Source organism: Micromys minutus, assembly GCF_963924665.1.
Source record: "Micromys minutus genome assembly, chromosome: 31".
Taxonomy (NCBI): domain Eukaryota; kingdom Metazoa; phylum Chordata; class Mammalia; order Rodentia; family Muridae; genus Micromys; species Micromys minutus.
Window position 1 is genome coordinate 11,830,810 of NC_137966.1, and position 12,651 is coordinate 11,843,460.

A 12,651-nucleotide genomic window follows, 5' to 3' on the forward strand; every position below is an offset into this window, starting at 1 on the left:
CTACTGGAGTAATTTCTTACGTGTTTTTCTGCTTATTTTTCTGTTTATGGATTATACATTCTTATATATGTCTTGATTTTTTATTGGATATCAGATATTATGAATGTTATTGTATGTAGTGTTTGATTAGGATTTTGGATTCTGTTCTACTGTGTTACTGTGTGATTAATTTCGTTCATTTCAGCTGGGTGACCACATTTATTTTAGAGTAGTTGAGTCACATACTGAGAGGTAGTCCTTAGAGGACACTGCAGTACCCACATGGTATTTGCTTCTTAGGGACTGTAACTTCAGCTTTACAGCTTTTGTGAGTTTCTTCTTACGTGTGCAAGGAAAGCAGCTGAGACTCCCTTACAGGTCGCTATAGCCACATCCCTCTGTGATTCCCCGACTCTGGCACTTTGCATAGTCATAGCTGCCTCAGTCTTCCACACTTCAGTCTTCAACCTACTGAGACGTTGGCTTTATCTGGACTGCCCTTCCTACCCTGCAGTCTAGACAGCTTGGAGCGTGTGCTACGGCAGTTGTATTTCCCCATTCAGCCCCCTCCCCTTGGGTCTAATCGTCCTATACTTCTTGTTGTGCAGTAATTGAGAACTGTTGTTTCATATATTTTGTCCTGTTTCCGGTTGTTTATGGCAGGAGGGGAAATCCTCATAGCGGTTAATCCTTCATGGGAAGAAGCAGAAGTCTTGTCTTTCGTTATTACAGTTTAGCTTGACATTCTGTTATCTCACATCATAGTAATACTAAGGATTTTGGATCGGTTGCAAGCAGCTCTGTTAGTCTCTAAGTGTGATATTTATCAGGCCTGGGATCTGCATTTCAGCATGATGTTGACAAATGTGAAGGGTGCTGAGCACAGTCCCATTGCTGCTGTGGACACAGGGACAGTAGATACATACTGTGTGCCCGATTCTGTCATAGTGATTCTTGTGTTTGCGAATTTCACTCTTTTTTTAAGATTTGTTTATTTTGTGTATATGAGTACACGGTTGCTGTCTTCAGACACAGCAGAAGAGGGCATAGGATCCCGTTTCAGATGGTTGTGAGCCACCATGTGGTTGTTGGGGAATTGAACTCAGGACCTGGAAGAGCAGACAGTGTTTATTTCATTCCTAAGAACAGATGTCCACCAGAGGTAGGCATGATAACCGAAGAGCACTGTGTCCTCGTTCCCTTATAGCCATCTGAGAGACAGGAGTGGTGTGGTTTTTATGCTTTACTTATTCTTTGAGAATCTCCTACAATATATTTTGATCATATTGTAATACCTTCCCCAAATCTTTTCAGATCCTCCTACCTACCCAAATTGATGTTATTTCTCTTCTCTTACAAAATAAAATACACACAAAACAAATTTTTTAAGACTGATTTATATTGGCCAACTACTTTGAACATGGAGCCTGCCCTGGAGTGTAGTTGATATACCTTGTATTAATCCATTGAAGACACTGGTTTTTCTCTCTCCCGGCAGCTACTGATTATGAATAGCTTGGTTATCTATGGAACTTTGTGCGTATTCCCCTTCTCCGTGCTGGTTTTGTCTTTCTTTAGCTTGTGCAGTCTTGTACAGTGTGAGTTCATATGCATATCTGTTGTGTTGTGTCTAGAAAACACTTTCCTAGAAATCACCCACCACCCTGGCTCTGCCTAGATCTCTGAGCGCACAATCGCTATGTGTTGTGTGATAATGACATTTAGGACTGAGCACTCCCAAGTCTCTCCCTTTCTGTACACTGTCCAGTTGTGGGTCCCTGTGTTATCACTTTTCTGATGAGGGTTGAGTGATACACTGATCTTGGGTATAGAATTACGTTGTTAGCCGTCATTTTATTGCTGTGTCCATTTCTCAAACTAATGTTATTTTCTCCTTAGGCCCGTGACCATCTCAGGTTCTGCCTCATTAACTGTTTCAAGTGTGGATTTTATCTCATTTATCGGGCCTTAGGTTGAGTTTTGAAAAGTGGTTGGATGCTCTGATAACATCCGCACCACTATTACACCAGTGGGCCTGTCTTGTCAGCAGGTCGTTGTTGTTCACGGGGTTTACAGCTGGGTACCATAGAGGATTTTCCCCTGTGGTAGCATGCACAAAACCTTCCAGCACTGAACATTAGCCAGTAGGGATAAAGCTTTCCGTTACACCACAGTTAGATTTCTTAGTTCTGTGCCATAAGTATGTGGTATCTTCAGCAATAGTCTTACTATCAAGCTGTAGAATCTAACCACTAACATTGGGAATACGCAAGAATATTTGGGAAAAGGAATCTGCTGGACGCTTTTGACCAGTAAAAGAGCAGTTAGTCTCAACCATTTCTTTATTACCAGGCCCAGTACAGTAATCACTTGCTATATACTTACCAAAAGAGTTAGGTAAAATTTTCAGTATATTAGATGAGTATAGTATGGCTCAGAAAGTTGTGTCAATGAGTCTTTTCCATGTCTCTTTGTAGAGGTTAAGCCTGGTTCTTCCTCCCAGCCCCATGCTCCAGGAAAGAAAACTCGAACTCAAAATGTATTTACAAGTACCTTGGCCATATAGCAAGGCTCTTCTCTAACTAGATCATAACTTAACATATCCCACTAACCCTACGTTCTGCCACATGGCTGGTTACCTGTGTCCAGGGGCCATGTGTCCATCTCAGCACATCTTTCTGGGCAAATCTCTGTGCCTGGCTCTATCCCAGAATTCTTTCTGTCTACCAGACGTCACACCTATTTAGCCTTTCCTATAGGCCATAGGTTTTCTAATCGACAGTGATACATCTATACAATACATAAGATATTCTCTTTGCACTTCTTTATCATCTTCCTGCTAGATCTACATGATGAAGGTTGCAGCTTTGATAGCTGGGGACCTGGTGGCAAAGGCTCTGCCTTTAGCCTCTCTGTTTCTGTAACTTAGGTGAATGACAGGTAAATTAGACCCAGTGCCTTCAAAAAATATTGTACATTGCAAGTTGCCACTTGGATTTTTTTTCTCTCTGCATGATACACAAACTAAAACAGAATTGCTAGCTGTGTATGGGCCCTGTGTAAGTTTCAGTCCTATAGCTTTGCTGTAAAGTAATGGGATAGAATCAGAAAGTTCAGTCGGTAATGTATTAACTGCTTGCCTAAGATTCTGAACATAGTATTTTAACTGTAGTTAGCTAGCATTCATTAATTCATTTTGTTTGTTTGTTTGTTTGTTTTGAAACAGTCTCACTATGTAGCAATCAGTATCTGGCCTGACACTCATTATATAGACCAGCCTGGCCTCTAAGTCACAAAGATTCCCCTGTCTCTAGTCCTGAGTACTGGGATTAAAGGCATGCACTGTCACAGTTGGCTTTCAGCTAACTTGTTGAGCAACTGTCTTCCACTACCTTCATTCTTTACAAGTACAGAGCAAGCCTAGGACCTAGAAAAGGCTGAGCTTACAGTTCCCGACTCATTGGTTCAATAATTATCATTTATACAAATGCTGTGTACTAAGTAGTAATCTAGACCTTGGCAGTACTGAGGGGAATAAGACATGGAAGCTTGTGTTTTAGTGTTGAGTGATAAACAGTAAGTAAAGAAATGCTCACGCAAGAGGATGGCAAGTCATAAATGTTACATAACTTCAGGCAGCTAGAGAATGAGTTCATGTGCAGTTCCTGAAGCTGGGGGGAGAAGAGCCTTGGGTCAGCTATGGCTGGGGCTCCAGTCCACGCGGAGGGGAGGGCAGCACAGAGCGCTGACCGTGAAGCCGCTGCACTGGCTGGAGGGCGGCTTAGTGGCACAAGTACTTAACTAGGAAGAGTGAGGGCAAGCAAGACATTCAACTACACACCACCAGACCGGTTACTCACCAGTAAAATGTACGTAAATGTCAGGATGGGTATCTCGCCATTTCTAACATTCTTGAATGGATGTTCAGTATTAATATAATATTAATAGTGAAACTTTGAAGAAATACCTTAGAGTTTAGTGGGATTGTACATCAGTCTTTCCTATCACAAATAGTTGATGCTAAAAAGAGGAGACAGCTGTGGATTAGTTTAGTAGATAGGGATTGAAAGCTAGGAAAATGCTTAGGAAATGAAAAAGTGGGAAGTGCCTGCCGTTGGAGGAGTGTGTCACAGTCTGTGTGTGCCATATCTTGGTGCAAGCGTGGGCCGTGTGTACTACACACTATAGATGTGATGTCAGGCAGCTCAAAAGCAATGGCCTAGACGTGTGCTTGCCTCTTTCCAAAGCTACTGTTCCTCCCCAGCCGTCCTCTTGTCCTGGAAATTGCCTTTTAGGCTACATTTTTCAAAAACCATCATCCTCCCTTGTGCTATGATGAGTTTTGAGCTGAAGCCAGATTTAAAGATAGCCAGAGCACTTGGCTTCCTCAGTGCCACACAATGAATTACTAGAGAGGACAGAGCACCTATGAGGTATCAAAACATTTCCAAACGTGTCTACCTTATAGATGTGATCCTTTTCTAAATCGTCTAAAAACCAAGAAGTGGCATCACATGTAAACATCCGTGGTGTCTGCCCATTCTCTGAGCAGTCACTGTTTGACTCTGACTCCCGCATGATAGTTTCCTCTGAAGATAAAGATGGGGCAATGCTAATGTCTCATCTTCAGCACTATTCATCCTGTTTTGACCAAATGCCTGTGATCCTTATGATTCCACACATTTAAAACTACCTAGAAATAACATTTATCCTTCTCAAAGCCCCAACCATAAATCACCCATAATGGAACTCCTTGCTTTTATTGCAAAGCTGTGTACTCCAACCTTTGAGTCGAAAGTGTTTACCTGGCTGTCCTGCAGCTGACTCAGTGGATTGGGCCCTTTTAATGCAACTTGCATGGCAGTGTGGTCACCAAATTATGTGAAGACTTTAAACTTCATATATGATTGATAGCATATTGCTCTATTGCTCTTTACTTTCGTGATCAGACTTCAAATACGAGAGAGAGAGAGAGAGAGAGAGAGAGAGAGAGAACAACTCAATTGTTTGATTCCAGGGCTGCCTCCCAAAGTTAGCAGAGCAGAGGGTTTCTTCCTACAGAACACTGTCGGGTGCCCGGGTGCTGGGTGTGAGAGAGTGAGGACATCTGTCTTGTAGCTCATTCCTCGGGATCCTGTATGGGCAGCCATCATTCTGTCTGTATCCCAGAAGCCCTCAGACCTCTTCTTTTCTATTTCTAGGACACGGCTCCACAATTATGTGACCATTTTCAAGCCGGGGTGCTATTTCCTTGATACGTATTAATAAGCATGGGCCCTATACCTTCTCTGGAATATTCTCTTAGGCTAGTTTAGCTTCCCATTTCTCAAGTCACACTTTGACCTCTGATCTGTCAAGCATCCGTGTCAAACATAAGATGAACAATACTGTTTCTCAGCTTTCCTTCTCCTTCTTTCTGTCTCTGTTCAGTTTGACTTGGGTTTTAGTTTTTTTGTTTGTTTTTTTTTTTTTTTTTAATCAAGATCTCATATAGCCTAGGTCAGTCAAACTGCTAATCCTCCTGCCTCCACCTCCCAAGTATAGGAATTACAGGCTTGTGGGACCATGTCTGGCCTCTCAGTCTGTTTCTCTTAGGAGGCTACACTATTTGCTATTTTTGTTTCTCTTTAGTAATCAAAAAACTGCCAGGGATTGTATCAACATGTCTTCAATAACCAAAAGTATGAGTAGTATCACAGTAACCAAGTTAAGATTCTGAATCACTGAAGTGGGATAAACTAGAGAATCTCTGGGTTTTAGCAGTCCCCCCACCTCACCCCGGCCCTTCCTGCTCCCATTCCTCTCCCTCCCTTCACTTGAGGGCCTTAAGTATTTAGACACATACTATACCACAGAGCTTCATCCATAGCCTTTCCTTATTTAAGAATGCATATGATACCGAATTCTCAGTAATGGAGTTAATTTGGTAAGGGCTGGGGATGGAGCTCAGCTGTAGAGCACTTACCTAGGATTCAAGGCACCCTGGGCTGGGTCCCTAGAACTGCATAAAATCGGTATGGTGGTTTGTGCCTGTGGATCTCAGACTAGCACTGAGAAAGCAGAAGCAGAAAGAACAGCAGTTCAAGGTCATCCTTGACTACATAGCAAGTCAGAAAGCAACTTGGGATATGGAAGACCCTGTCTCCAAAGAAAAAATGAACTTAAAGAGTCAATAATTTTAGTATATAAAGGAAGTTATAAATGGTTGCATAATGATTGCTTGCTTAGAAAACATCTCTGTTAATTCATATTAAATGTATCTCTGTCTATTTTTTGGATGCTCTTATGTAGGAACCCGACCCACATTTTTAAACTTCTATCTTGATTCCCTACCCAGTTTCATCTGCAAACCAAAGTCTCGACTTTACAATATACAAAGTCCCTCCTTCATTGAGCAGCAGCCCAGTAGGAAATGCAATCTGAGTTCCTATTATGGGGCTGGTGGCTAGTTTGGTTTGGTTTTGGGGTACCAAGGATCAAATGCCCAGGGCCTTACGTGTGCTAAAGTAACTGCTCCACAGCCAGCACCACCCCCATTGTTATGAAAAAAAAATGATACTTGTGTGTATTTTTACTTAATACTTGGTTTTAGTATAGTTACTGACAGTACAGAGTCATGGTCCAACTTCTTACTTAACTGTCCAACCCCGAGCTTACTGTGTTCTAAGAATGTTACTGTGTCCTTGGACAAGTCACTTAAATCTCTAAACCTCACCTATAAAATGAGGATTATTATTACATGGCAACAAAAGGTAAAAGATTAACAACAACAATCCATGTAAAACATGTAGCAAGCCCTCGGCATGTGTCAGCTGATTGTTGTTACTGAAGAGCTTTTTTCTCACTCAGCTCTGCAAAGTGTTGTATAGATGATGTGAAAGTGAACATATCACCTGGAAAGTAACAATGCGGACAATAGACGGAAGCTGTGAGCTCCAGCCATTCTGCTAACTCTTGTCCTCTCCTGAAAACGTCCTCTTTCACTCTCACTCAAGTAACCTTCTCAAGTTCTCTCAAGCTGTACCCCACTCACTCTGACCACCGTCAAAACATGCTCTTTCCTTCAGAACGCAGCAGTTGGGACTGGGAGGAGAGGTCATCCTGTGAAGTACCTGCCGTGCACACACATACAAGGACCTGAATGCAGGTCCCAGCCCCCCCCCCCCCCCCCCCCCCGTAACAAGCCAGGCATGGCAGCACATTCCTGTCGTCCCAGCTCTGGGGACCTTGAGATGAAAAGATCCCTGGGGCTTGCTAAACATATAAGTAAGCTTCAGGTTCAGTGAGAAGTTCTTGCCCCAAAATTAAGTTAGCAAGTGATTGAGTAAAATACTGGACATTAACCTCTGGCTTCCTAATGTGTATACAGCCTCCACATGCATGTACATGCATGCACGCATGCACGCGCGCACACACACACACACACACACAAACCTTCCAGCAGCAGCAGCAGTATGTGACCATGTGACTTTGGGGACTTATGTCCAGTTCAGACTAGGAATCATTTTCTTGCTATTGTTTCTCTAAGCAAGACCCTGTAATAGACAAAAGGCTTAAAGTGAGAAAGTGTTTTGAAATCCTCTTTTAGTGGAAACAGTGTATCGAATGAGCAAACAGGTTAGTAATGGGAATGAATTGTCTTTATTGTTTGTACAGACACAGTCGTCTCCTCCAGCTGCTGTACGAGCTTAGACTACATGGTCACCTATCTCTTCAAGCACATAGCAAAAGAGGGAAAGAAGCCACTTCGGTGCAGAGAGGCGATGCAGGCTGGTCAGAGACTGTTACATTTTATGCAACAAAACCCAGATGTTCTGCAGCAGGTAACCTCACTTAAAGTGTTTCCCAGAAGCCAAGCGGGCCCCTGGTCTTACATGTGTCAAGGTGTTTAGCAGTTATTCTTGTTGATAGTTGTCCTGGACAATGGAGAGTCCACAGGCTGGATTCAGGGTTACCCACCCATACAAGTCCCAATGCTGTTCCGTTCACTGCGGAATTCAGAGAGGTAGTCCCGCTGCTCCTGATCCCTGCAGACAACTTGCTGTCCTGATGGTGTAAGGGGCAGTTGCTGCAGTGTGTGATGGGAGTCACACAGTCCAGACATTAGGCAGTGTCCCAGACATTCAACTCGTGTCATAATGCTGCAACTTCCTTGTCTTCAGCTGTGTTTTCTAACTGGCTAACATAGGCTAAGTCCAAGTTTATGACTGTTTTAAATAGCTCACTTTCACCAATCTGAGAAACAACATACGTAAGAAATGAAATGCCAGGAATATTCCAAAAAGGATAAAGCCATTTGCAGATATACCTACCATCACTACAATTGATGTTTCTACTTCCACAGACTTTAGGAACTATCTGGTACACGGCTTTCAGCTTTCTTTTGTCATGGGTATATCCTTAATAGTCTGACTTGCAGAAGTAAAGACTTGAGCTGACTGTTCTCATCTTAGTCCGTACCCGATATCAATGGACACGAACACAGTGAAACTAGAGTGGGAAGTCCAGGAGAGCCTTCCTTCCCACTGTGACGGCTTTGCTCGTATGTAAACGAAGTTCAGAAAGTCTGTGGTGATGTTTCAGCTAACTAGTTGCCTTCCAAGGGCAGATGGCAGGAGTGCAGTTCATTTCTTGTGGTGATGTTTCAGCTAACTAGTTGCCTTCCAAGGGCAGTGGCAGGAGTACAGTTCATTTATAGTTTGAGTAACTAAACAAGGGCTAATGACTTCAGGCCATCACTATTTGCTGTGGCTCTGAAACGATTCAACCGGTTAGTAATGAGAAAAATGAATAGGCTCAAATTCACTGAGGATCTGGTCAGTGTGATTTCTCGCTTCTCTGTGAGTATCTGTTACCCTCAGGATGGCATGCTCTAGTCAGTGAGCCTCAGCCTTCTCCACAGAGAGTACATGAGGGATCTGGTGTACTCCAGCCTATCCTGGTGCTGACTGGCTTTGCTTGGGACTAGAGATGTGGCACTCTTAAGGGTCCAAATGATCTGTTTCATTTATTGTGTACAAAGTGCAAAAGTAAGCAAGATTTGTAAAGACGAAATTAATCAACCAGTTTATTAGCAATAACAGAAGCTCACGCAGAAGGGAGGGCTGTGAAAAAAGTCTTATTTAACTCCAGATGGCCTAAAAATGTGGCTATCATGGTCCCCAGTTTTACAGATCAATACACTGGCTGCCTCAGGATTCACCAGAAAGTAACAGAACCCAGGTCTGTTTAGTTCCAAAATCCACATCCTCAACAACTCACAGCACTGATTCTCAGGGCATGTCAGACTTACCCAGATGCCTGCGTAAAACACGCATCCTGCCGCAGTGAGGATGCACTTTGCCCCCACGCTTCACCTGCAAGTCACTACTGTACAGGTCCAGGTATAGGCGGGAGTCCACTGGCTTAGAGAATCGAAGATAACGGATACACTAGAAACCAGCCCAACCTACAGTGACAAAGGACAGTCTACCATCGAGTCATCATCCAGTGGTGTCCCATCAGCTGTGACCAAGCACATCTAAGTCAGTTGAAAATTTTAGCAAAAATCAATAGTCTGCAAGCAACTGAGATGACTGTGTGGGAGGTCAGCCATGTCTGCGCTCGGGATTGCCGTGCATTTGTTGGTTTAAGTCATTTCTGTGTGTTAATAGAGTTGGTAATCTTTCACTTTACCACACATGACTAAGGAGTGATATATCTTTATTAAGCAGTGGAATACATTCTATTTATTTGGGATGTAAGCTTTCAGATAACACTTTAAATATTAATGACTGGTCTCTAATAGTCAGCATAAATATGATTTGCATTAGCACTAGCTTATATCATCTTGAGTGCCTCTGATGTCAACTATTGGGTATGGTAATATCTGACATCATCTCCTTAGGTCACTGACAACTTTGACCTCTATTCTCATGCACAGTTTCTGTCGTCTCAAAAGCTCTTTTGAATTGATTTGAAATTTTGACTCTTCCCTTTATGAGGCAGTAAAATTGATAATTATTCAGATGGGAACTGAGCACTGAGTGAAAAATCAATTCCACCCGCTCTCTGCTGCGTATAAAATTACTTCTGAGTCTGCTGGACTGAACGGATGGCCAGAATGAAAGCAGCAGGCAGGAGTAGTGGGAAGAATTAGCCGGACAGAGCTAATAGCCTGAAGGGATGGACCTGGAAAAGAGGGAGTGGGCCAGTTGGGGGTTATTATGAGTAGGGATGAGCCCATTGATCATCTGTTTACATCAGCTTTCCAAGACCTTATAAATCAGCCCTGAAGAGTGGCAGACCCCAGATTCAGACTCTCACCAGTGGGACTTGTATTAGATTATTCTCATTTTCACACTCAGATGAAAAGTGAGCCATTGATTATTCATTGGCTGCCCATTAAATGCTGTTTTTATAGATGATTTGCCTATCACAGAAGGTAATGAACAAGGTTGCTGCTTCATAACTGAGGTCTCAGTTTTCAAGGCATCTGTGTCGTTAAGTAATGCCTAACCCTATTAAAAGGAATGGGTTACAAATTGCTTAACAGTGCTGAAAAACTAGACCCTAATGACTAATTGTGCCTGGAGTTTAGAGAGGGCTTGTCAGCTCTTTAAACTAAACTGATGCAATGATACTACGATCATTTACTGGTTTGAACTGTTTTCCTCCCAACCTGGACATATTTGGCTAGAAGCATAATTGCATGGAGAGTGTCAGTTCCAAACTGCAGACGTGGTCCCCTCACGCTTCCGCAGAGAAGCCTGCACCTTTATGGGCCTGGCCATTTGTGTGCTGCAACCCGAGAAAGACATTTTACTTGCCTCTCAACTGGAAGTGTTTATCATGACCTGTCATGTGACTATAGATCTTCCACAGTTTGTGAACAGATGTAACTTTGCAAGGATTAAAGTTTATTACAAGTGAAGAGTCACTGAATTTTAAGTTTGAGATAAGAATTTTCTGCTTACTAGTATTGTTTCAACTTAACATCTGAGAAAAAAAAAAAAAAAAAACCCTGTTTGCATAAATCAGGGAAGAAGAATTCCCCAAGTATATTTAAACTAAAGCTCAGGAAGAGACGGGTAGGAGCAGTGGTCAGACTGCTAATCATATGAGCAGGAGGTGAGAATGATCTGCTGTAGGGATTTAGAGATAACATTTGTATATGGATTTTTCTATTTCATTAATACTTATGTTAAATGTTTGCATTTAACCAATAGGTTAGCACTCATTCAGGTATATGAAAAGACAAAATAGCTGTGCTCAAATTAGGTGAGTGGAAAATTGAGGGACTGTTTTAAAGACATGATGAATTCTTTTAAAATGTTAAGAGCACTTGATGTGGAATCTTTTCTGCATAAAATGTTCTTAAAAACTCCAGCACCTTGTGCTTGAGAAGAACAGTACCTATGGCCTCACTGTCACGGAGTGAGTTCTGCTAGCATGTTGATAGGTTACAGTGCAGTCATAGTCTCACGTCTGAATACAGTGCACAGGAGAGCTAGAGGGTTAGGTTTGGGTGTCTCTCACCCAGCCCTGTATAGTTCACTATTTGGCTCAAGTCAGCTCTGCTAAGAAATGCAAAGAAGTTCTAATTAAAATGCAGAGAAATTCTAATTATGATTTTTTTTCTTTTCTTTTTTATTTCATCTACTTACTTATTCATTCATTTGTTTGTTTGCCATTTAACTAGGAATTGAGAAGCGCTGTCAAGAGCCATAAGAATCATACTTCAGTAGGGACATGAACGAAAAGAACATTCACCCTTTTCCTCAGTCAGTCAGTCAATCAATGAAAATTGCTTTTGTATAGTGCTCTTCATGACATGCATCCCAAAGTGAATTACAGCAAAAGGGAAATCATCTGCTCTTTTCTCATCTCCATATTTAGACTGAAATGATATTACTCAACATTTTGACACACTATACAAGACATCTTTCATACTTAAGAATCCATTCCTTAATACCGAGTAGGAGAAAGTGCAGACACATGTTTAGCTGGTGTTGAGGCTTTGGTCTATGGACTTATTTAGCAAGAGTCTAAGGGCAGAAAACACTGAGACAAATAAAATACACTCAAGTATTTAATTTAACTCCTTATTTAATTCTTTAAAAAGTGGTTCGCTATATTTTCTAATGCTAATGAAAACATTTCTCATGATCCTTGAACTTCAAAAAGGTGCCCTCACGTAACCAGCTAGTTTCGGCTGGATGTATAACTTCACTAATAAAATCATGGTAACAGACTGAAACAGGCTGGAGGAGCATCCGTAACATGGCAAAGAGTAAAAAATAGGCACTTAGATGTTGTGGTAATAGCTCTCGTATGTTACCTTAGTCCTTTTCGTAGAAGTCTGTGCACATGCTGTGTATTCTTTCTAGAGAATCAATACCAGCAGAACATCAGACCATGAGCAGCTCATGCGCAGGCTCTGCCTCCAGCTCTTTGTGAACGGTCTCTAACACCATCTTCATCAAGGGTCTGGAGGGGTTGTTACCATCACTGTTCCACAGATATAGAAACTGAGGTAGGAAAAGTCCAGTGCATTCCTCACGGCTACCTTCTGTAACTGAGGGACTAAACCACTCAACCTTCCTTTGTGTCTTTAGTTTGCATCTTTGTAGCTATTAGTTATCCCTAATAATGGCTTTCATTGTGGTATTTTTACACATGTCTACACTGCGT

The 12,651-nt window shown here is 42.1% G+C and overlaps 1 protein-coding gene across 1 annotated transcript in view; it reads left to right on the top strand.

Moving 5' to 3' along the window:
* The window catches only part of RANBP17 (RAN binding protein 17), a gene marked incomplete at its 5' end in the record, with an annotated part of 254,739 nt that overhangs the window by 218,923 nt on the left and 23,165 nt on the right, over positions 1-12,651 (top strand). The window contains one exon of the mRNA XM_080942277.1: positions 7,636-7,802. Coding sequence (XP_080798403.1) covers positions 7,636-7,802 — 167 coding nt within the window. The remainder of the gene's footprint in view (positions 1-7,635; positions 7,803-12,651) is intronic.